At 38.4% G+C, this 24,940-nt stretch overlaps 1 protein-coding gene across 7 annotated transcripts in view; it reads right to left on the bottom strand.

Annotated features, from left to right (window-relative positions):
• ARHGAP20 (Rho GTPase activating protein 20) overlaps positions 1–24,940 on the bottom strand; it is a 221,353-nt gene that overhangs the window by 91,265 nt on the left and 105,148 nt on the right. For 6 of the 7 annotated variants that reach the window (XM_006072572.4, XM_006072571.4, XM_006072573.4 and 3 more), the window contains one exon: positions 8,024–8,188. In XM_006072572.4, the coding sequence (XP_006072634.3) occupies positions 8,024–8,188 (165 nt within the window). Of the gene's footprint in view, positions 1–8,023; positions 8,189–9,094; positions 9,210–24,940 lie in introns of all 7 variants that reach the window. The other variant, XM_025266918.3, reaches the window with a different exon arrangement.

The raw sequence follows: 24,940 nt of genomic DNA, 5'->3' as shown, positions 1-24,940 counted from the left end.
GGGGGAGCAAGTGGTCTCCCCGTCCTATTCCTCCTCCATCTTAGGACCGCACCCTGTACCTACTTATTTTAATCTATAGTCATTTAAGTGTAAACACAGTCTAAAAAAATCTGTATTTTTCTTCTTTCCCTACACTTTGTTTTTTGATGTCATCTTTTACAAGCTCATCAGTCAGTTCAGTCACTCAGTTGTGTCCGACTCCTTGCGACCCCATGAATCGCAGCACGCCAGGCCTCCCTGTCCATCACCAACTCCCGGAGTTCACCCAGACTCATGTGCATTGAGTCAGTGATGCCATCCAGCCATCTCATCCTCTGTCATCCCTTCTCCTCCTGCCCCTAATCCCTCCCAGCATCAGAGTCTTTTCCAATGAGTCAACTCTTTGCATGAGGTGGCCAAAGTACTGGAGTCTCAGCTTTAGCAACATTCCTTCCAAAAAACACCCAGGGCTGATCTCCTTTAAAATGGACTGGTTGGATCTCCTTGCAGTCCAAGGGACTCTCAGGAGTCTTCTCCAACATACTTATCCCTTAATTGTTTATTTAAAAAGAAATTAATTTACTTTGAGGCTAATTATTTTATAATATTGTGGATTTTGCTATACATTGACAGGAACCAGCCACGGATGCACATGTTTTCCCCATCCCTCTGGGTTGTCCCAGAGCACCAGCTTTAAGTGCCCTGTTTCATGCATTGAACTTGCACTGGTCCTCTATTTTACATATGGTAATATACATGTTTCAATGCTATTCTCTCAAATCATCCCACCCTTGCCTTCTCCCACATAGTCCAAAATGTGTTCTTTACATCTGTGTCTCTTTTGCTGTCTTTGCATATAGGGTCGTCATTAGCATCTTTCTAAATTCCATATATATGTGTCAATATACTGCATTGGTGTTTCTCTTTCTGACTCACTTCACTCTGCATAATAAGCTCCAATTTTGTCTCTCTCATTTGAACTGATTCAAATGTGTGTGTGTTTTTTAATAGCTGAGTAATATTCCATTGTGTATATGTACCACAACTTCTTTATCCAGTCATCTGTCGATGGACATCTAGGTTGCTTCCATGTCCTAGCTATTGTAAACAGTGCTGCAATGAACACTGGGATATATGTATCTCTTTCAATTCCAGTTTCCTCAGTGTGTATGCCTAGCAGTGGGATTGCTGGGTTATATGGCAGTTCTATTTCCAGTTTTTTCACCTTAACTGTTTATTTCAGTTATACTTGTTTTTTATGATTTTTGTCCTTTAAACTTAGTACTATCTAAGTCACTGATCCACAGCCTTTACTGTATATTTTCTTTCACTCATTGTATATTTCCTTTTCCATAATTTGTTATATCTTAACTATGGCACTTTCTTTTCTACTAAGAGAAGACTCTTTAACATGTTTCAGAGTCAAGTTAATATTGGTGAACTCTTAGTTTTTGCTTGCCTGAGTTCTTTGTCTTTTTTTCAATTCTGAATGACCATCTGATGGGTGGTATTCTAGGCTGCAGGTTTCTCCCTCTGAGCACTTTAACTGTATCATGCCATTCTGTTCTGGCCTGCAAAATTTCTGTAGAAAAGAATCAGGTGATAGCCTTATGGGGGTCCCCTTGTATGTGACACTTTGTTTTTCTCTTGATGCCTTATTTTTGCCATTTTAATGTAACATGTCTTAGTTTGAGTCTCTTCGGTTTCATCTGATTTGGGACTCTGCTTCTTGCACCTGGTTATCTGTTTCCTCCTTCGGGTTTGGCAAGTTTTCAGCCATAATTTCCACAAATACATTTTTGGCCCCTTTCTGTTTTTTCCTTGGAACCACCATAATGCAAATGTTATTATGCTTGCTGTTTTCCCACAGTTTCTTTTAAATGTCATTATTTTCTAATTTTTTTTTCTTTTTGATTGATGATTTTCATTATTCTATTTTCAAGATCAGTAATGCCTTCTTTTGTATCATAGTCTGCTGTTAATTCCTTCTAGTCTGCTTTTCATTTCAGTTATTGTATTCTTAAACTCTGACCAGTATTGTTTACATTTCCCACTTCCTTGTCAAAATTCTCACTGTGTCCTCTAGTTGTTTTTTAAAAGTTTTTTCTTGTTCTTTTGTTTGAAACAAATTCTTCTTTCTTTTCATTTTGGTTAACTTTCTGTCTCTATGAAATGTGGTGAATAATTACCTATCCCAGTCTTGAAGATGTGTCCTTGTGTGGGAGCATCACTATTCAAGCCTATTTAAGTCTGTGTATTCCCAATGGCTTTGGTGGGAGAGCTGGATCTCAACTGAGCACATCATCCCCCTGGGTGCTGGCATCTATCACCTTGGTAAAAGGTAGGGGTGGAAATTGAGGGGCTAAAGCCAGAGCCAAGTGTGAACTGGGGCTTTTACTATGTTCAGTGGCCATCACCATCTTACTGGTGGCAGGGTCAGGTCCAAAGTGTTCGGGCAGAAACCCTGAAGGTCAGATATGAGCTTGTTCTAGTCCCTCTAAGTATGTATATTCCCCTCTCCTAGACATAGTACCTTCACTGCAGAGGGGAGTAGGAATGCAGAAAGAGGGGTTAGAGCAGGCAGCTGGTGCAACTAGGGCATGCACTGGGATGGCTCCAGCATGCCAGTCAGATCTGCAGACAGCTCCTGATCCACTGCCTTCTGTGAGTGCCAGCAATAAACGTCCCTGCCACATTTAACTGCAGTGCTGGGTCTGAGTTGGCTCTGTCCCTCAAAAGTGCACACTTGCTTTGGCAATATTAGCCTATATCCTAGTTGGTATTTGCACAAGAGCTAGAGGCAATGCTGAGGTATCCATTACTGTCAAAGCCCTAGGTAGTTTTAACCTGCTTCCTTTGCCTTGTTCTGAGAGTAAACAAGAGCATGTCCATGTTCTTCAAAGATGGGAGTCTTAGTCTCTTACACCCTCCTGTCAGTCAGTGGTTTTCAAACCAGCTAAGGGGACTTATCTTCCCAGTGCTGGCTGGTGTGCCCAGTATGTGGTTCAGACTCCTAAATCCCAAGGATATGCAAGCTCATGATTTACCCCTCCTCTTCTCTGTACATTCTTAGGGATGTGTGTCCTGACCTCATTGTTTCCCTCCCTTCCTTTATGACTCCTGTGGATCTTTCTTCACAGCCTTGGTTGCCAAAGGGTCTTTCTGCTGGTCTCGAGGTACTTTTCAGTGAGAATTCCTTCACATTAAGATGTACTTTTCATGTGTTGATGGGGGTAGGTGAGCTCAGCATCTTTCTAACCCACAATCTTGATTACCTCCCCATTCACATCTTATTTATCACATAGCATAACTTAAATGTGAGGGTACAGATAGTAGAAAAAAGCCAACTCTTCTTCAGTGACCAAAGTCTCTTTGATGAGATACTGGATTTGATAAACTATTTTATGATATTTCATAAACAATGAGAAAGGGATTAGAGCAAGGTATAGCTTTCTTGTTCTAGGTTGGATGTTAATTGCACTGGCATTTAGTGTTGAGTAAAAATGAATTCTTTTGGGTACCTCTTTCTGCTTTATTGACTATGCCAAGCCTTTGACTGTGTGGATCACAAGAAACTGTGGAAAATTCTGAAAGAGATGGGAATACCAGACCACCTGACCTGCCTCTTGAGAAATCTGTATGCAGGTCAGGAAGCAACAGTTAGAACTGGACATGGAACAACAGACTGGTTCTAAATAGGAAAAGGAGTACGTCAAGGCTGTATATCGTCACCCTGCTTATTTAACTTCTATGCAGAGTACATCATGAGAAACGCTGGACAGGAAGAAGCACAAGCTGGAATCAAGATTGCTGGGAGAAATGTCAATAACCTCAGATATGCAGATGACACCACCCTTATGGCAGAAAGTGAAGAGGAACTAAAAAGCCTCTTGCTGAAAGTGAAAGTGGAGAGTGAAAAAGTTGGCTTAAAGCTCAACATTCAGAAAACGAAGATCATGGCATCTGGTTCCATCACTTTATGGGAAATAGATGGGGAAACAGTGTCAGACTTTATTTTTTTGGGCTCCAAAATCACTGCAGATGGTGACTGCAGCCATGAAATTAAAAGACGCTTACTCCTTGGAAGGAAAGTTATGACCAACCTAGATAGCATATTCAAAAGCAGAGACATCACTTTGCCAACAAAGGTCCGTCTAGTCAAGGCTATGGTTTTTCCTGTGGTCATGTATGGATGTGAGAGTTGGACTGTGAAGAAGGCTGAGCACTGAAGAATTGATGCTTTTGAACTGTGGTGTTGGAGAAGACTCTTGAGAGTCCCTTGGACTGCAAGGAGATCCAACCAGTCCATTCTGAAGGAGATCAACCCTGGGATTTCTTTGGAAGGAATGATGCTAAAGCTGAAACTCCAGTACTTTGGCCACCTCATGCGAAAAGTTGACTCACTGGAAAAGACTCTGATGCTAGGAGGGATTGGGGGCAGGAGAAGAAGGGGACAACAGAGGATGAGATGGCTGGATGGCATCATTGACTCGATGCACGTGAGTCTGGGTGAACTCCGGGAGTTGGTGATGGACAGGAAGGCCTGGCGTGCTGCAATTCATGGGGTCACAAGGAGTCAGACATGACTGAGTGACTGAACTGAACTGAAAGTATATGAGAAGAGAAGCAAAAGGCAAAGGAGAAAAGGGAAGATATATCCCTCTAGATGCAGAGTTCCAAAGAATAGCTAGGAGAGATAAGAAAGCCTTCTTAAATGATCAATGCAAAGAAATACAGGAAAACAACACAATGGGAAAGACTAGAGTTATCTTCAAAAAAATTAGAGACACTAAGGGAACATTTCCTGCAAAGATGGGCACAATAAAGGACAGAGATTATATGGACCTAACAGAAGAGGAAGATATTAAGAAGAGGTGGCAAGAATACACAGAAGAACTATACAAAAAGATCTTCATGACCCAGATAATCATGATGGTGTGATCACTCACCTAGAGCCAGATATCCTGGATGAAAAGTTAAATGGGCCTTAGGAAGAAGTATCATTACAAACAAAGCTAGTGGAGGTGATGGAATTCTAGTCGAGCTATTTCAAATCCTGAATGATGATGCTGTTAAAGTGCTGCACTCAATATGCCAGCAAATTTGGAAAACTCAGCAGTGGCCACAGGACTGGAAAAGGTCAGTTTTCATTCCAATCCCAAAGAAAGGCAATGCCAAAGAATTCTCAAACTACCACACAATTGCACTCATCTCACACGCTAGCAAAGTAATGCTGAAAATTCTCGAAGCTACGCTTCAACAGTACGTGAATTGAGAACTTCCTGATCTTCAAGCTGGATTTAGAAAAGGCAGAGGAACCAGAGATCAAATTGCCAACATCTGCTGGATCATTGAAAAAGCAAGAGAGTTCCAGAAAAACATCTACTTCTGCTTTATTGACTATGCCAGAGCCTTTGACTGTGTGGATCACAACAAACTGTGGAAAATTCTTCAAGAGATGGGAGTACCAGACCACCTTATCTGCCTCCTGAGAAATCTGTATGCAGGTCAAGAAGCAAATTAGAACTGGACATGGAACAACAGACTGGTTCCAAATTGGGAAAAGGGTACACCAAGGCTATATATTGTCACCTTGCTTATTTAAGTCATATGCAGATTACATCATGTGAAATGCGAGGCTGGATGAAGCACAAGCTGAAATCAAGATTGATGGGAGAAATATCAATAACCTCAGACATGCAGATGACACTACCCTTATGGAAGAAAGTGAAGAGGAACTAAAGAGCCTCTTAATCAAAGTGAAAGAGGAGAGTGAAATAGTTGACTTAAAACTCAACATTAAAAAAACGAAGATCATGGCATCCGGTCCCATCACTTCATGGCAAATAGATGGGGAAACAGTGGAAACAATGACAGACTTTATTTTGGGGGGGCTCCAAAATCACTGCAGATAGTGATGGCAGTCATGAAATTAAAAGATGCTTGCTCCTTGGAAGGAAAGCTGCAGAAACCTAGACAGCCTATTAGAAAGCAGAGACATTACTTTGCCAGCAAAGGTCCATCTAGTCAAGGTTATGGTTTTTCCAGTAGTCATGTATGGATGTGAGAGTTGGAGTATAAAGAATGCTGAGTGTCAAAGAACTGATACTTTTGAACTGTGGTGTTGGAGAAGACTCTTGGAGAGTCCCTTAGACTGCAAGAGGATCAAACCAGTCCATCCTAAAGGAAATCAATCCTGAGTATTCATTGGAAGGACTGATGTTGACTCTGAAGCTCCAATACTTTGGCCACCTGAAGCAAAAAACTGACTCATTAGAAAAGACCCTGATACTGTGAAAGATTGAAGGCAGGAGGAGAAGGGGACAACAGAGGATGAGATGGTTAGATGGAATCACCGAGTAAATGGACATGAATTTGAGCAAGATCTGGGAGTTGGTAATAGACAGGGAAGCCTGGCATGCTGCAGTCCATGGGTCATAAAGAGTTGGACACAAGTGAGCAACTGAACTGAACTGAAAGAATATTCAAATATGTCTGCATCCTTTTTTTAACTGGCATTTCTTTAGATAAAGCCTCCATTATTTCTCATCAGGACTCCAGTCCAGTCTCCTTGCTTCTACTCCTGTCTACGCTCTAATCCATTATCCACTATAGCCAGAAGAGTATTTAAAAAGTGTTAAAAAAATATGTACCCCTTTATGCTACTCCCCTAATTAAAACCATTGGAATAAAATGTAAACTTCTACCATGGCCTACCAAAATAGCTCCCAAAGATACTGGCTCCCCAGTATTCTGTGTGGCCAATAGCCTACATTAGAAATGATTTTTAAAATTAGGTTATAAAGGACTGCAGCTTCTATTTTAAGCATTCTCTCCCTTCAACAGGGCTTTCTCAATGGCTCAGAATGTAAAAAAATCCACCTGCAATGCAGGAGATGTAGGAGACACAGGTTCAATCCTTGGGTTGGGAAGATCCCCTGGAGGAGGGCATGGCAACCCACTTCAATATTTTTGGTGGGAAAATCCCATGGACAGAAGTGCCTGGTGGCTATGGTCCTTGGGGTCGCAAAGGACCAAAGGACCCTGAAGCGACTAAACACACACACTCCCTTCAACACTCTCTTCCTCACTCCCTTGGATCTTTCACTTTAAAGGAAACAATTCCATGTTAAGAGCAGCTCTGTGGAGAGATCTCCATGGAAAAGAACTAGAGCCTCTGGCCAGGAGCCACTGTGGAACTGAGGATGGCCAGAATCCACATGAGTGATCTGGGAGATTTGAAGACTCTTCATTCAAGCTCTGAGATGACTATAAACCTGGTCAACAGCTCTACTGTAACCTCATTAGGGCCCTTGAGCCAGAAACACCTGGCTAAACGATTCCCAGATTCTTGACTCAGAGAAAATGTGTAAGACGTTTGTAGTCATAAACTGTTACCTTTTGGGATAATTTGTTATATGGCAATAGATAATTCATGCAGCCAACAAAGGTCCTGATAACTTGATCCTTGTCCATTTCTCCAATATCAATTTATAGTACTCTCTTCCTGCTTATTATGCTCCAGTGACATAGGCCTTCTTTCAACTCCAAAGGGCCAAACTTTCCCCGCCTGCTTTGTACCTGCTATTACTTCTACTTAGAATACCCACCCTCCTAATATCTGAATGGCTAGTCATTTTTCATTCTTCATTGATTTTATTCTTCCTACCTAACATATATCCCATATTTCACTTCACCCTATTTTCTTCATGGCACTAAGCACAATTTGTAATTTCCACTCCCCATCCACATTATAAATGAAAGCATCAGGAAAGCAGGGACCATATCCATCACCTTCTTCACTGTTTCCCCTATATTTATTCAGAGCATGGCATAGAGCAGGACTTAAATGAACACTTGTTAGATGAGTAAACAATTGAAACATTTTTTCAAAAACAAAACAAACATAAAACTCACTTCACACATTAGTTATGGTAATAGAGGCCACATATTCTTATAGTGATATGGAAAAGAAAGGTTATCTTTGTTAGTGGAAATGCAATTTTATAATGATAAACCAGGAGAGAGTGTCCAGTATACTTACTTGATTTTGGCCACAACAAACAGATCATTGAACAGGAAAAGATGCCGCTCCTGCCTCTGCAGGCCTCTCTTGAGTTCTACACGGCCATCAATAAGCAGAGTCCTACTGGAGCACACAAATGATGATAGAAATGCACATGTGTCCAGGCTAGCAGAAGGACTTTCTCTGTAAAAGAGCAAACACCACATATCTTCAGTCAAATGATCAAACACAGGATTGTTTCTACAGAGATTATATTTTAAAATTGGTCAAGAAATACAAAGCTTTCTCTCTCTCTATTTTTTAATGCAATGGCATAGTTTCCTAACAGGTCCCTTTTCATAGTAATGAAAACTTACACATACTCTTCTGTGTAAGATATTTTTTTACTCAGTACTTCTTGTTACATTTAGTCTATCTCAACCTGGTAGGCCTCAATATCTCATTATAAACTTTTTTAAACAAAAAGCAAAAAATTTTTATAATAAACATATATATATCCCAACCTAGATTCTACTATTAAAATTTTACTATACTTGCTTTATCAGATATCTATCCAACTATCTATTAACCCATTTGATTTTTGGTGTTTCAGTACAAACTGATACAGCAGTACATTTCACCCTGAGCATTTTAGCATGCATATCATGTACAATGAAATGTAAAATTCTACGTATATATTTCATGAGTGTTGACAAATGTATTCACTTGTGTGATTTAAACCCTTATCAAGATGTAGAACATTATCATCACTCCAAAAAATTTTCCTCTTATTCCTTTTCAGTTGTTATATTAGATAAAGATGGCTTCTATGTATTGGCCTGAGTTATTTCTTCATTGCAGGCTGAGATCCATTAGCTCCAACTAAATGTTGTATAAACTAACATTTTTATACACTCAATTATTAAAAAAAAAATGACCCCAAACAAGCAGACTTTTAATGATTTATAGCTTGCCTGCTTTGTATATTCCACAAAACAACACTGAACATCTTCTAGCCATTGATAAGATAGAGGTTAGGGTTTTAAGACCTGAAGTCACGACTAGAGTAGTGACTATCAGAGATAGAAGCAACATCACTTAGACTTGTACCTTCCAGAGACAGTAGCTGCAGTCTCCTTCACCTCAGGAACTCCTTTGCCCTCCTTCTCTTTCGGCCAGAAGCCTCTAGCTAGTCTCATGCTGTGAGGACTTTTCTTATGCAAACCTGTCCAATGATAATAGCTTTTTCATTCATCAACCCCCAGATCCCTCAAACTCCTTACAACAGTTAATCCTTACTCCATCAGTCCTAAGGCAACCATTATTATGATTTTTTCCCCCTCTGAAATTTTGCCTATTCTAGCATTTCATATTAATGGAAACTTATATATACTCTTTGGTGTAAGATATTTTTTAACTCAGTATTTTTTTGTTACATTTATTAGCATTTCATTCCTTTATATTGATGAATAGTATTCCACTGTATAAATATATGTTTGCTTATTTATTCTATTGATGGACAGCTGGGCTCTTTTCAGTTTTTAACTATTATGAATAAAACTGCTATTAAACTTCTACTAGTCTTTTTTTATAACCTATGTTTACATTTTTCTTCAATAAAGAACTCACAGTGGGTCACAGCATAGCTGTATGCTATTTTTAGGAAAAAAAAGAAACTACCAGCAAGTATTCCAAAATGGTTATATTAATTTATATTTTCAACAATATTCCAGGATAATTCCAGTTACTTCACAACCATGTCAACATTTGTAAACGTTTTATATTTTGGCCATTCTAATGGATATATAGCATGTCGCATTAAGATTTTATTTTGCACTCCTGATGGCTAATAATGTTGAATACCCATGCTCTTACTGGTTATTTACATATATTAATTTGTGAATTGCTCCAAATCATATGTATTTATTATTGAGATCAGGAATTTTTCATATATCCTGGATCTATCTCCTGGATATACATATGCTGCTGCTGCTGCTAAGTCACTTCAGTCGTGTCCGACTCAGTCTGTGCGACCCCATAGACGGCAGCCCACCAGGCTCCTCTGTCCCTGGGATTCTCCAGGCAAGAATACTGGAGTGGGTTGCCATTTTCTTCTCCAAGGCATGCATGCATGCTAAGTCGCTTCAGTCATGTCCGACTCTGTGCAACCCTATGGAGAGCAACCCACCAGGCCCCTCTGTCCACAGGATTCTCTAGGCAAGAATATTGGAGTGGGTTGCCATATATGTATATATACACACACATACATATACACATGCATATATGCATATATAAATATATATTTATCTTTTGTCAAATTTTGCAAGTATTTTCTTCTAGTCTGTGATTTGCTTGTATATATATATTTTATTTATTGAAGTATAGTTGATTTACAATGTTGTGCTAACTTCAGCTGTATAGCAAAAAGAATCAGTTATACATATACATATATCCACTCTTTTTTAGATTCTTTCTCATATAAACCATTACAGAGGAGTGAATAGAATTTCCTGGCCTACTCAGAATACTGAGTACTTATCAGTTATCTATTTATATTTAGCAGTGTGTATATGACAAGTCCAATCTCCCAATTTATCCCTCTCCCTGCTTTTTCTTGTTAACTTACATCTGTAACTCTATTTCTGTTTTGTAGATAACTCTGTTTTTAACATTCCACATATAAGTGATATCACATATTTGTCCTTGATTTATGTCACTCAGTATGACACTCTCTAGGTCCTTCCATGTTGCTGCAAATGGCATTATTTAATTCTTTCTATGGTTGAGTAATACTCCATTGTACATATGTACCACATCTTCTTTACCCATTCCTCTGTTGATGGACATTTAGTCTGCTTCTGTGTCCTGGCTAATGTAAATAGTGCTTCAGTGAACACTGGGGTGCATGTATCTGTTTGAATCATGGTTTTCTCTGGATAGATGCCCAGGAGTGGGATTGCCGGATCACATGGCAACTCTGCCTTTACTTTTTTAAGAAACCTCCAAACTGTTCACCACAGTGGCTTTACTAATTTACATTCCCACCAATGGTTTAGGAGAGTCATGCTTTTCTCCATACCTTTGCCAGCACTTATTGCCTGTAGATTTTTTGAGATGGTCATTCTGATTGGTGTGAGGTAATACCTCATTGTAGCTGTAATTTGCATTTACCTAATGAAAAAGTGATGCTGAGCCATCTTTTGATATGTTTGTTGGCCATCTGTATGTATTCTTTGGAGAAATGTCTGTTTAGATCTTCTGCCCATTTTCTGATGGGGTTGTTTGCTTTTTATGTTGAGTTCCATAAAGTATTTGTATATTTTGGAGATTAATCTCATCAGTTGTTTCACTTGCAATTATTTCCTCCCATTCTGAGGGTTGTCTTTTCATTTTGTTTATGGTTTCTTTTGCTGTGTAAAAGCTTTCAAGTCCCACTTGTTTATTTTTGTTTTTATTTTCTTTACTCTAGGAGGTGGACTGAAAAAGATCTTGCTGTGATCCATGCCAAAGAGTGTTCTGCCCAAGTTTTCCTTCTAACAGTTTTATAGTGTCTGGCCTATCATTTATGTCTTTAATCTACTGTGAGTTTATTTTTGTGTATGGTGTTAGGGAATGTTCTAATTTCATTCTTTTTACATGTAGCTGTCCAGTTTTCCCAGCACCATATTTTGAAAAAACTGTCTTTTGTCCATTGCATCTTCTTGCCTCCTTTGTTATAGACTAAGTGGCCCTAAGTGTGTGGGTTTATTTTACCTCTGGACTTTCTACCCTGTTCCATTGATTTATATTTCTTTTTTTTCTGCCAGTACCATATTGTCTTGATGACTGTAGCTTTGTAGTACAGTCTAAAGTCAGAAAGGTTGATTCCCTCAGCTCCATTTTTCTTTCTCAAGACTGTTATGGTTATTTGCAAAATTTTTTGTTCTAATGTAATGAAAAATGCTCTTAGTAATTTGATAGGACTTAACATTAAATCTGTAGATTGCTTTGGGTACTACAGTCATTCTCACAATATTGATTCTTCCAATCTCTTCCAATTCTTCCATGGTCTATCTCTCCATCTGTTTACATCATCTTCAATTTCTTTCAGCAATATCTTACAGTTTTCTGAGTAGAAGTCTTGCATCATTAGGTAGTTTTATTCCTAGGCATTTTATTCTTTTTAATATGATGGTGAGTGGGATTGTTTCTCTGATTTTCTGATCTTTCATTGTTAGTGTACAAAAATGAAAGAGATTTCTGTGTGTTAATTTTATATCCTGCAACTTTGTAAATTCATCAATGAGCTCTAGTAGTTTTCTGGTAGCATCTTCAGAATTTTCTATGTATAGTATCATGTTATCTCCAAACAGTGACAGTTTAACTTTTCCAATATGGATTCCTTTCTTTTTCTTCTCTGATTGCTGTCACTATGACTTTCAAAATTATATTGAATAATAGTGGGGAGAGTGGACATCCTTGTCTTGTTCCTAATCTTAAGAATGCTCTCAGTTTTTCACCAGTGAGAATGATGCTTGCTGTGGGTTTGTTGTATATGGCCCTTATTATGTCGAGGTAAGTTACATTTGGCTTTCCTGGTGGCTTAGCAGTAAAGAATCCACCTGCCAATGGAGGAGACAGGAGTCCTATTCCTGGGTTGGGAAGATTCCCTGAGAAGGATATGGCAACCCACTCCAGTATGGTTGCCTGGGAAATATGGACAGAGGAGCCTGGGAAGCTACAGTCCATGGGGTCACAAAGAGCTGGACACGATTTAGTGACTATACAGCAACACAAGTTCCCTTTGCACACTTTCTGAAGAGTTTTTCAACCATAAACAGGCATTGGATTTTGTCAATAATTTTTCTGTGTCTATTGAAATGATTATATGGTTTTTATTCTTCACTTTATTCATGTGTTTCATACTGATTTGTAGATATTGAAAAAAATCTTTGTATTCTTAAGATAAATTCTACTTGTTCATGATGTATGATTCTTTTAATGAGTTGCTGGATTCAGTTTAGTACTTTCTTGAGGATTTCTGTGTTTACATTCTTCAGTAATACTGATCTGTATTTTCCTTTTTGTGTGTGATATCTTTGTCCGGTTTTGGTATCAGGGTGATGGTGGCCTCACAGAATGAGTTCAGAAGTGTTCCTTCCTCTGCAATTTTTAAACTTAATATTGCAGGATAATTCTAGTTACTTCACAACCATATCAACATTTGGCATTGTTAATCTTTTAAATTTTGGTCATTCTAGTGGATATATAGTAGCGTCTCAATAAGATTTTAATTTGCATTTCTCTGATGACTAATAATGTTGAACATTCATGTTCTTATTGGTCATTCATATATATTAATTTGTGAATTGTCTCCAAGTCTTTTTTAAAGTTTTTTCTTTCTCTGTTTCCCTCAGTCCTGTGGAAGTCCTGTAATCAAATTCTGTTAGCCTTCAAAATCAGGTTTCCTGGGGATTCCTAGTCTCTTTGCCAGATTCCCCAGACTAAGAAGCCTGTGATGGGGGTCAGAACCTTCACAATAGTGGGAGAATTTCTTTGGTATTATTGTTCTCCAGTTTGTGGGTTGTCTACCCAGCAGGTATGGGACTTGATTTTATTATGACTGTGTCTCTCCTACTGTCTCACTGTAGCTTCTCCTTTGTCTTTGGATGTGGGGAATCGTTTTTTTGGTGGGTTCCAGAGTCTTCCTGTTGATAGCTGCAATTTTGGTGCTCTCACAGGAGGAGATGAGTGCACGTCCTTCTACTCTACCATCTTGAACCACACTCCCTTGTCTTCAAATCTTAAAAATATTGTGTTACATATTCTTTTTATTATTGAATTGTGGAAATTTTTTATATATCCTGGATGTATGTGCATATGTATCTATTTTCTGAGTATAGATACATATATATATACATACATACATGCACCTATGCACTATTACAGATAAATATGTATGTATATCCTCTGTTAAATGTTTGCAAATATTTTCTCTCGTCTATGATTTGCCTGTACATTTTCTTAAAACTTAAAAGAGTTTTAATTTTGATGAAGCCTACTTTATTATTTTTATAATGATTTTTTGTGTCCTTTTAAAGAAATCTTTGCCTATCCCCAAGTCATGAAATACTCTCCTACGTTTTTCACTAAAGTCTGTATGAGTTTAGTTTTTACAACTAAGTTTACAATTTACATTAAATTAATTTTGGTTTATGGTATAAGGTAGGGGCTTAGCTTCATTTTGTTTTTCTATATGATCACCTTATTGTTCCAGCACCACATGCGCAAAAGATTTTCCTTTCCTCAGGATTGCTTTGGTACCTTTGTTGAAAAATCACATGACTACAGAGCACAGGTCTATTTTTGGGCTTTCTATTTTTTTTCTTTAAAGTTTATCAACAAACTTCATTATAGAATATAGAATATCTTGAAAATTCTATGTTAGGATGAACTTATACTTTTTTCCTTCCCTTTTTTTTCAATTGGAGGCTAAGTGCTTTACAATGTTGTGGTGGTCTCTGCTACACATCAATGCAAATAAGTCATAATTACATATATACCCCTTCCCTCCTGAGCCTTCCCCGCCATACCCATTCCACTCCTCTAGGTAATCAGAGCATCAGGTTCAGTTCCCTGTGTTACAGAGCAGCCTCCTGCTAGTTATCTATTTTATACATGATAAGAGTATATATGTCAATGCTACTTTCTCAAGTTGTCCTATCCTCTCCTCCTTCCCCTGCTCTGTCCACCAGACCATTTTCTATGTCTCCATCTACACTTCTTCTCTGTAAATAGGTTCAACAGATTCACTGATCATTTTAAAGATTAATCTATGTCAGAATCACACTGCCTTATTATTCTATCTTTACAGAGCAAATCACAAAATTAGGCAGTATAAGTCTACGAACTTTTTCTTGTTTTAAAACTGCTTTGGATAATCTGGGCTTCTCCGGTGGCTCAGTGGTAAAGACTCTGCCTTCAAAGCAGGAGCTGCAGGAGACTCGGGTTTGATCCCTGGGTCAGGAAGATACCCTGGAGAAAGGCATGGCAAATCCACTGCAGTATTCTTGCCTAGAGAATCCCATGGACTGTAGCCCACCAGGCCCCATCTGTGCATTAACACATATAATCCTCTGTATTAATTTATACATTTTTGAGATTAAAAAACATGAAGAACACAGGAAAGAAAACCTATTGTGGTGAAGGAAGAGGCAATGAACACAGCTTCAATTATACTGAGTGTAAAATTAGCAGTGGACTAAGTGATATGCGAATATAAGGAAGGCAGCTACCACTTAAAAGAGATGTCATATTTGTAATCATACAAAGACAGCTGCACAAATAATACTATGGGAATGACTAGAACTGCCCATAGAAGGGGCAAAACCTATGAAAAAAGGCAGAGACAAATACCTGAAAAAAAAAATATAATGTGAAGGGGTGAAGAAAGGAGGAGAATCTGTGAATGAGATGGGAGACTAGTGAATAAAGCAGCAGAAAAAGAATAATAAAAAGGAGTGGTGGTCTGTATTGCTGAAGCTGGTACAAGGAGATAATAAATTGAAGACTGAGAAGATGTCTGGGAAAAAATTGTCAGTCATTAAGATGTTTAAGAAAAAACAGTTCCAGGAAAACAGTAAAGGCAGAACTCAAATAGTTTGGGGTCTGAGGTAAAGAGTGAAAAGATTACATACAGGTACATACAGTTCCACTGTATATTACAATTATTTTTTTAAGTAGATAAATTAAGATTCTTAGCTGCAGTTTCAATATCAAACTCTCAAAAATTAATAAAATAAGTAGACATAAAAGTAGAAGGATACAGTAGACCTGAAAAGCACAATGAACCAATTCAACATAATTAAGATTTATACAATTTTCACACAACAGCAGGATACAAATTCTAATCCAGTTCCCATAGACTATAAACCAGGAGGCACTGAAACATATCCAGGGATACAAAACAAGGTGCAAAAATTTCTTTCACGGTCTAAAGGTATTGAAATCACACAGTCTTATCACTGTGGAATCATGTTAAAAATCATTATCAAAAGATATTTGAAAATAACTCACATATTTTCAAGTAGATTGTGACATTTACAAAGAGAGATCTTTGACTTAGCCACTGAGAGCTTCAGTAAAGTTAAAAGACTGAAAAAATACAGAAGGTGATAGTAGAAAGGATTTAATTGAGAAGTTAATATAAAAGATACTTTAAAACCCCATATATTTGGAAATTAAATGCCCATTTTAAAATGATGGGTGTATCTAACAGCCATTACAGGGAAAATTAGAAAATATTTGTAACAACAAAAATGAAAAGAACTTATGAGAATTTGTTGCATGCAGCTGAATCTGCTCAATGAAACTAGTTAACAATGCAAAACCTTGAATAAGGTATTAAAACAAATAATGGACACAAGCATAAAATTTTGGAAATTTGAACAAAATTTGTATTTTAGTTATTAATACTGTATCGCATATTAATCCCCCACCCCCCCTTTTTTTTAAACAACATAGTATTTCTTTATATTCTCAGAACTGGATTAGAAGTTTCAAGCCTCATACAATTCTTTAAAAAATCCGCTAAAATAATAAACTTTCTAGAATTTTAGGAATAATATTAGATGCCAGAATAAACAGAACTATATCACAGTTTTGAGTGAATATAAATTAGAAATTTAGCATTTTATTCATACTTAGTCAAACAAGTGAAACCAAAATGTCACAAAATTTTTAGTTAAGCAAAAATTTGTGTTTCCTAATATATATATAATACATACTATATATATGTATACAAAAGCTTTTCTACTACATTTGATAAAAGCTTGAGAAAGAACAACGATAAAAAGACATCAAGAAATTGGAAAACATTACCTAAAGGAAATGGAAGCACTGAAAATGAAATAGAAAAGTTGAAACAAACTAGATAAAAGTAAATCATCATCATATAGTTCAGTTTTTTTTAAACATGGCTGCTCATTAGAATCACATCTGCAGCTCTGAATTAAAAAAACAATACCTGGGCATTTATATTTTTCAAAACATTCCAAGATAATTCTAAAGTCATCTGGATTTTGTTTATTTTTTAAATATAAATTTATTTATTTAATTGGAGGCTAATTACTTTACAATATTGTATTGGTTTTGCCATACATCAACATGAATCCACCACGGGTGTACACGTGTTCCCCATTCCGAACCTCCCTCCCACCTCCCTCCCCATACCATCCCTCTGGGTCATCCCAGTGCACCAGCCCCAAGTATCCTATGTCCTGCATCGAACCTGGACTGGTGATTCATTTTATATATGATATTATACATGTTTCAATGCCATTCTCCTTAATCATCCCACCCTCTCCCTCTCCCACAGAGTCCAAAAGACTGTTCTATACATCTGTGTCTCTCTTGCTGTCTCACATACAGGGTTATTGTTGCCATCTTTCTAAATTCCATTTATATGTGTTAGTATACTGTATTGGTGTTTTTCTTTCTGGCTTACTTCACTCTGTATAATAGGCTCCAGTTTCATCTACCTCATTAGAACTGATTCAAATGTATTCTTTTTAATGGCTGAGTAATACTCCATTGTGTATATGTACCACAGCTTTCTTATCCATTCATCTGCTGATGGACATCTAGGTTGCTTCCATGTCCTGGCTATTATAAACAGTGCTGCGATGAACATTGGGGTACACGTGTCTCTTTCCCTTCTGGTTTCCTTGGTGTGTATGCCCAGCAGTGGGATTGCTGGGTCATATGGCAGTTCTATTTCCAGTTTTTGAAGGAATCTCCACACTGTTCTCCATAGTGGCTGTACTAGTTTGCATTCCCAAAAACAGTGTAAGAGGGTTCCCTTTTCTCCACACCCTCTCCAGCATTTATTGCTTGTAGACTTTGGATCACAGCCATTCTGACTGGTGTGAAATGGTACCTCATTGTGGTTTTGATTTGCATTTCCCTGATAATGAGTGATGTTGAGCATCTTTTCATGTGTTTGTTAGCCATCTGGATGTCTTCTTTGGAGAAATGTCTATTTAGTTCTTTGCCCCATTTTTAGATTGGGTCATTTATTTTTCTGGAATTGAGCTGCAGGAGTGGCTTGTATATTTTTGAGATTAGTTCTTTGTCCATTGTTTCATCTGCTATTATTTTCTCCCATTCGGAAGGCTGTCTTTTCACCTTGCTTAGAGTTTCCTTTGTTGTGCAGAAGCTTTTAATTTTAATTAGGTCTCATTTATTTATTTTTGCTTTTATTTCCAATATTCTAAAAGGTGATTACAGATTTTTCTATCAAATGGTAGTTTCAGTGATAGAGAATTCTGTTATTTTCTGTTGACCAATCATGATACAATGGTATTAAAATGAGTAATAGTTATATATATCACAATAGTAAAAGATGTTTCTCAGTTTTCACAACCATTAGCCAGATAAAAAATAAAAGATAATTACAATCTAAAGCCATACTGGAAACATGATTACCCTAACAATATAAAACAATTACATATTTTTGGGAGGTTAAATAGAGTGATATGGTAAGTGGAGATGCATACATACACATGTTTTCATGCACCCAGCCAGTCTATGTCTTTTGGTTGCTGCATCTAATCCATTTACATTTAAGGCAATCATGAATATATAAGACCCTATTACCATTTTTTAATTGTTTTGGGTTTATTTTTCCTTCTTTTGTGTTTAGAGATGTTCCCTTAGCATTTGTTGTAAGGCTGATTTGGTGGTGTTGAATTCTCTTAACTTTTGCTTGTCTGGAGAATTTTTGATTTTTCTGTCAAATCTGAACAAAAGTCTTGCTTGGTAGAGTATTCTTGACTAAGTTATTCCTTTACATCACTTTAAATATATTATAACTTTCCCTTCTTGCTTGTAGAGTTTCTGTTGAGAAATCAGCTGATAACCTTATGGAAGTTTCTTTGTATGTTGTCATTTTCCCTTGTTGCTTTTAATGTTCTATTTGTGTCTTTAATTTCTGTCAGCTGAATTACTATTAATATGTGTCTTGGTGTGTTCCTCCTTGGGTTTGTCCTGCCTAGGACTGTCCATGCTTCCTGGACTTGGATGACTATTTCCTTTCCCATGTTAAGATAACTTTTCAGCTACTATCTCTTCAAATATTTTTTCAGGTCCTGTCTAGATTTCCTCTCAGGGCAAGAGCTCTGAGCTCCACATCAGGTTCCCTGGCCCAGAGGCCTTGTACCAGAGAGATGAGCCCCCAGAACACTTGACATTGAAGGCCAGCTGGCTTAATTTCAGTATAACCACAGGACTGGGGGAAACAGAGACTTCACTCTTAAAGGGCACACCCCAAATCTCACACATAACAGGACCCAAGGAAAAAAGCAGTAATCTGATAAAAGTCTGGGACAGACCTACCTGCTGGTCTTGGAGAGTCTCCCATATAGGCAACGGGTGGATATGGCTCACTGTGGAGAAACAGACTATAGCAGCAACCATTCTCAGGAGATTCTCCTACTATGTGGAAGCTGGCACTGGCAGGTGCCAGTGCTGGGATCTTTCCTCTAGCTCAGTGCCAAGATAGAGCCCCAACAGCCTGTAGGTGCCAGTGCTGGACACGTCAGGCCAAGCGACTAACTGGGTGGTGACACAGCTCCACCTATCAGCAGACAGGTTGCCTAAAGCCCTCTTGAGTCCACAGCTGTCTCAGACATGCCTCTAGACATGGCCCTGCTACCAGAGGGCCCCAGACACAGCTCTATCTACCAGTGGGCAGGATCCAGCTCCAGAAACCCCTGGGAACCTCTTGCCCTATAGGAAACCTGTGCCAGCCTCTAGACCAATGTCACCCACCAAGAGGCAGAAACAAGAAAACCACTATCCTACAGCCTGCCCACAGCATGCCAGACCTCGCCCCAAGACGAGCTGGGCTTTGGCCCTGCCCACCAGCAGACTAACACAAGCTTTGAGACACCCTGGACCCCATACCCAACTATATCAAGAACCCTCTTTCCCAACCAGTGACATGACAGCAACTCTAGGATCCCTGGACTCTATAACCAGATTCCAGGACCCAGTCTTGACTGGCAGTAGTCCAGTACTAACCCCAGGACTTGGTTACACCCACCAGTGGTCAAGCAACAGATTTGGAGTCTTCTGGACACTGTCTCTGCAAACTGGTGAGCCAGCAGAAGCCCCAGGGCCTCTGGGGGTAACACAGTCAGCTTCTTCATAAGCCAGTTCCATCTATCCCTGGCTGGCAGCCTCTGCACAAGTTAAGAACCCGAGCCAACCATGCCGCCACTCCACCTACAGTCTGCTCATCACAACAGGAAGATTCATGTAACCTTCATAGGGGGAACTTTCAGAGAATATCGATTGGGTGATAAAAGGGGACTGTGCTGCTAGAAAGCATAGGATGTATCATACAAAAGGTAAACTTCTCTAAGGTCCGGAATCATAACCAATCTACTAGATACATAAAAAGAGACAGCAACTGAGGCAAAATGAGGTGATAGAGGAAAATGTTCTAGAATAAAAGAACAAGATAAAGACATAGAGAAGAACTATGTGAAGATAAGAAATCTACATGAAATGGAGTTTAGGATACTGATTGTAAAGATGATCAAAGAACTCGGATGCACAGAGTAAGAAGTTGGAAGTTTTTTAACAAAGAGTTAGAAAACTTAAAGAACAACCAAACTGTAGCCTGGTGGGCTAGAGTCCATGGTGATTCCCCAGACAAGAATACTAGAGCGGGTTTCCATGCCCTCCTCCAGGGGATCTTCTCAACCCAGGGATCGAACCCAGGTCTCCTGCATTACAGGTGGATTCTTTATGCCAACTGAGCCACCAGGGAAGCCCTAAACAGAGAAAAGAATACAATAACTGAAAGGAAAAATATACTAGAAGGAATCAACAGGAGACAAAGTGATATAGAAGAATGAATCAGCAAGCTGTCAGCCAGAATAGTGGAAATTACTGATGCTGAACAGAGAAAAAAGAATGAAAATAAATGAGGACAATTTTAGAGAGCTCTGGGCAAACATCAAGTGCACTAAAATTCCCAAGACAGGGGTCCCAGACAGAGGAGAGGAAAAGGGACAGAGAATATATTTGGAGACATAACACCTTGAAAACACCCCTAACTTGAGAAAAGAAACAGACATCCAAGTCCAGGAAGTATAGAGAATCCTGTATGGGAAATAGAGGATCAACCCAAAGAGGACAACACCAAGACACACTGCAATTAAATTGCTAAAAATAAAGATATAAGTGAATACTTATTAAAAGCAACATGGGAAAAGCAATAACATATCTACAAAGGAATTCTCTTAAGGCAATCAGCTTGACTTTTCAGCAGAGAGTCTGCAAACCAGAAGGCAGTGACATGACATATTTTCAATGATGAAAGAGAAAAACCTACAACCACGGAATTACCCAGCAAAGCTTTCCTTCAGATTTGGAAGACAGATCAAAAAGTCTTACAGAGAAGTAAAAGCTGATAGAGTTCAGCACCACAAACCAACTTTATAAGCAATCTTAAAGGGATTTCTCTAAGTAGACAAGGCCACAACTAGAAATATGAAAATTATGAAAGGAAAAATTTCACTGGTAAAGGCAAATATTCAGTAAGGGTAGTAGGCCAATCACATTTAAAGACAGTAGCGAGGTTAAAGAAAAAAAGTAGAAAAATCATCTATATACACGGTAAGTAGTTAAGGCGCACACAAAAGGTTGTAAAATATAATGTCCCAGTCAGCAAACATATGTGCTCAGTCACTTCAGTCGTGTCCGACTCTTTGAAACCTCATGACCATAGCCAGGCAGGCTCCTCTGTCCATGGGATTTTCCCAGCCAGAATACTGGAGTGGGTTGCCATGCCCTCTTCTAGTGGATCTTCCCCTTCCCAACCCAGAGACTGAACCCATGTCTCCTGTGTCTCCTGCAATGCAAGCAGATTCTTCACCACTGGGCCCCTGGGGAAGCCGATCATAAACATGGGGCACAGGTAAAAATGCAGCGTTGTTAAATTGCTTTCAAACTTAAGAGATCAGTAACTTCTGCTGTTGTTCAGTCATCCGGTTGTGTCTGACTGTTCGCAACCCCATGGAGTGCAGCATGCTAGGCCTCCCTGTCCCTTACCATTTCCTGAAATTTGCCCAAGTTCATGTCCATTGCATCGGTGATGCCACCCAGCTATCTTATCCTCTGACACCCTTTTCTCCTTCTGCCTTCAATCCTTCCCAGCACTAGGGGCTTTTCCAAAGAGTCAGCTGTTCACATCAGATGACTGAAATACTGGAGTTTCAGCTTCAGTATCAGTCCTTTCAACAAGTAGTCAGGGTTGATTTCCCTTAAGAATGATTGGTTTGATCTCCTTGCTCTCCAAGGAACTCTCAGGAATCTTTTCCAGCACCCCAGTTTGAAGGCACTCCACCTTCTTTACAGTCCAGCCCTCACAACTGTACATGACCACTGGGAAGAACATAGCCTAGACTATATGGACCTTTGTTGGCAGAGTAATGTCTCTGCTTTTCAAAACACTTCTAGGTTTGTCAAAGCTTTCCTGCCAAGAAGTAAATGTCTTCTGGTTTCACAGCTGCAGTCACCATCCACACTGATTTTACAGCCCAAGAAGAGGAAACCTGTTACTACTTCCATCTTTTTCTCCTCTATTTGCCGAAGTAATGGGGTGCGATGCCCTGATCTTAGTCTTTTAATATTTAGTTTTATGCCAGCTCTTTCACTCTCCTCCTTCACCCTCATCAAGAGCCTCTTTAGTTCCTCTTCGCTTTCTGCCATTAGAGTGGTATTATCTGCATATCTGAGGTGGTTGATGCTTCTCCTGTGTATCTTGATTCTAGCTTGTAACCCATCCAGCCTGGTATTTCTCATGATGTGCTCAGTGTACAGATTAGACAAACAGGGTGACAGAAGACAGCCTTGTTATACTCTTTTCTCAATCTTGAACCAGTTACTTTAAATAATCATATATATATATATATATATATAGCTATATAAAAACCACATGGTAACCATAAACCAACAATCTGTAATAGACATATACCCTAAGAAGAAAAAGGAATCCTAACATAACATTAGAGTCATCAAGTCACAAGAGAAGAGAATAAAAGAAGACCCAGACTAACAGCTCCAAAACAACGAACAAAATGGCAATAAGAACATATATATCAATATTTACCTTAAATGTAAATGGACTAAACTCTCCAATCAAAAGACAGAGCGGCTGAATAAATACAAAATCCAGACCTAAATATATGCTGCTGACAAGAGATTCACTTCATATCTGAAGACACACACAGAGTGAATGTGAGCATATGAAAAAAAAAAAAGTCCAAGGAAATGGAAATCAAAAGAAACCCATGGTTGCAGGTCTTAGTGAAGTGGAAGTCTCTCAGTTGTGTCCAACTCTTTGCAACCCCATAGACTGTCCATGGAGTTCTCCAGGCCAGAATACTGTAGTGGGTAGCCTATCCCTTCTCCAGGGGATCTTCCCAACCCAGGAATTGAACTGGGGTCTCCTGCATTGCAGGTGGATTCTTTACAACTGAGCTATCAGGGAAGCCCCAGCATGTTTTATATCAGATAAAATAGACTATATGGTAAAGACCACTGAAGATGGATACTACATAATAATCAAGGTATCAATCCAGGAAAAATATAGAACAACTGTAAATATATATGCACCCAACATTGGAGCACCTAAGTACATAAAACAAATACTAACTGGCATAAGTGGAGAAATTGACAGTCACACAATAATAGTAGGGGACTCTAACACACCACTTATATCAATGTACAGATCATCCAGAAAGAAAATCAATAAGGAAACACTGGGCTTAAATGGAATATTAGAACAGAAGAACTTAATTGGTATATGTAAAGCATTCTATCTGAAGACAGCAGAATACATGTTCTTTACAAGTGCACATAGAACATTCTCTGGGATAAATCACATGTGAGGCTAAAAATAAGCCTTGTAAATTTAAGAAAACGGAAATCAGATCAAGCATCTTTTTTGACCACAACACTATGAGCCTGAAATCAACTACAAGAAAAAAATGAAAAAAAAAAAAAAAAAAAAAACAACCCACAAACTTGTGCAGACCAGACAATATACTACTAGACAATCAATGAATCACCGAAGAAATCGAAGAAAAATTAAAAAAAAATTCTACAGACAAATGAAAACAAAAGAACAAAGATCCAAAAATCAATAGAAAGCAACAAAAGCAATTCTAAGTGGGAATTTTATAGCAATACAAGCTCACCTCAGCAAACAAGAAAACTTTCAAATAAACAACCTAACCTTACACCTAGAAGTAGAGGAACAAAAAATATCCCAAAGTTAGTAAAAGGGAAGAAATTATAAACATCAGAACTGAAATAAGTAATAGAAAAAACAATAATAGAAAAGCTCAAAGAAACTAAAAGCTGGTTCTTAGTAAAGATAAACAAAATTGATAAACATCTAGCCAGACACTTAAGAGGGAGAGGGTCCAAATCAATAAAATCAGAAATGAAAAAGGAGAAGTTAAAACTGACACCACAGAAATTCAGAGAATCATAAGATACAACTACTACAAACAACTATATGCTGAAAATGGACAACCTAGATGATATGGACAAATTCCTAGAAAAGCAAATCTCCCAAGACTGAACCAAGAAGAAATAAAAAATTTGAACAGACCAATTACCAGTACTCATCGCACATGCTAGCAAAGTAATGCTCAAAATTCTCCAAGCAAGGCTTCAAAAGCACATGAACTGAGAACTTCCAGATGTACAAGCTAGATTTAGAAAAGGCATAGGAATCAGAGATCAAACTGCCAACATCCACTGGATCATAGAAAAAGCAAGAAAATTCCAGGAAAACATCTACTTCTGCTTTATTGACTACACCAAAACCTTTGACTGTGTGGATCACAACAAACTGGGGGAAATTTTTTAAGAGATGGAAATACCAGACCACATTGC

The sequence above is a fragment of the Bubalus bubalis genome, chromosome 16 (assembly GCF_019923935.1).
Source record: "Bubalus bubalis isolate 160015118507 breed Murrah chromosome 16, NDDB_SH_1, whole genome shotgun sequence".
NCBI lineage: Eukaryota > Metazoa > Chordata > Mammalia > Artiodactyla > Bovidae > Bubalus > Bubalus bubalis.
The sequence above is the reverse complement of the archived record's forward strand: the minus strand, read 5'-3'. Positions and strand labels throughout refer to the sequence as shown.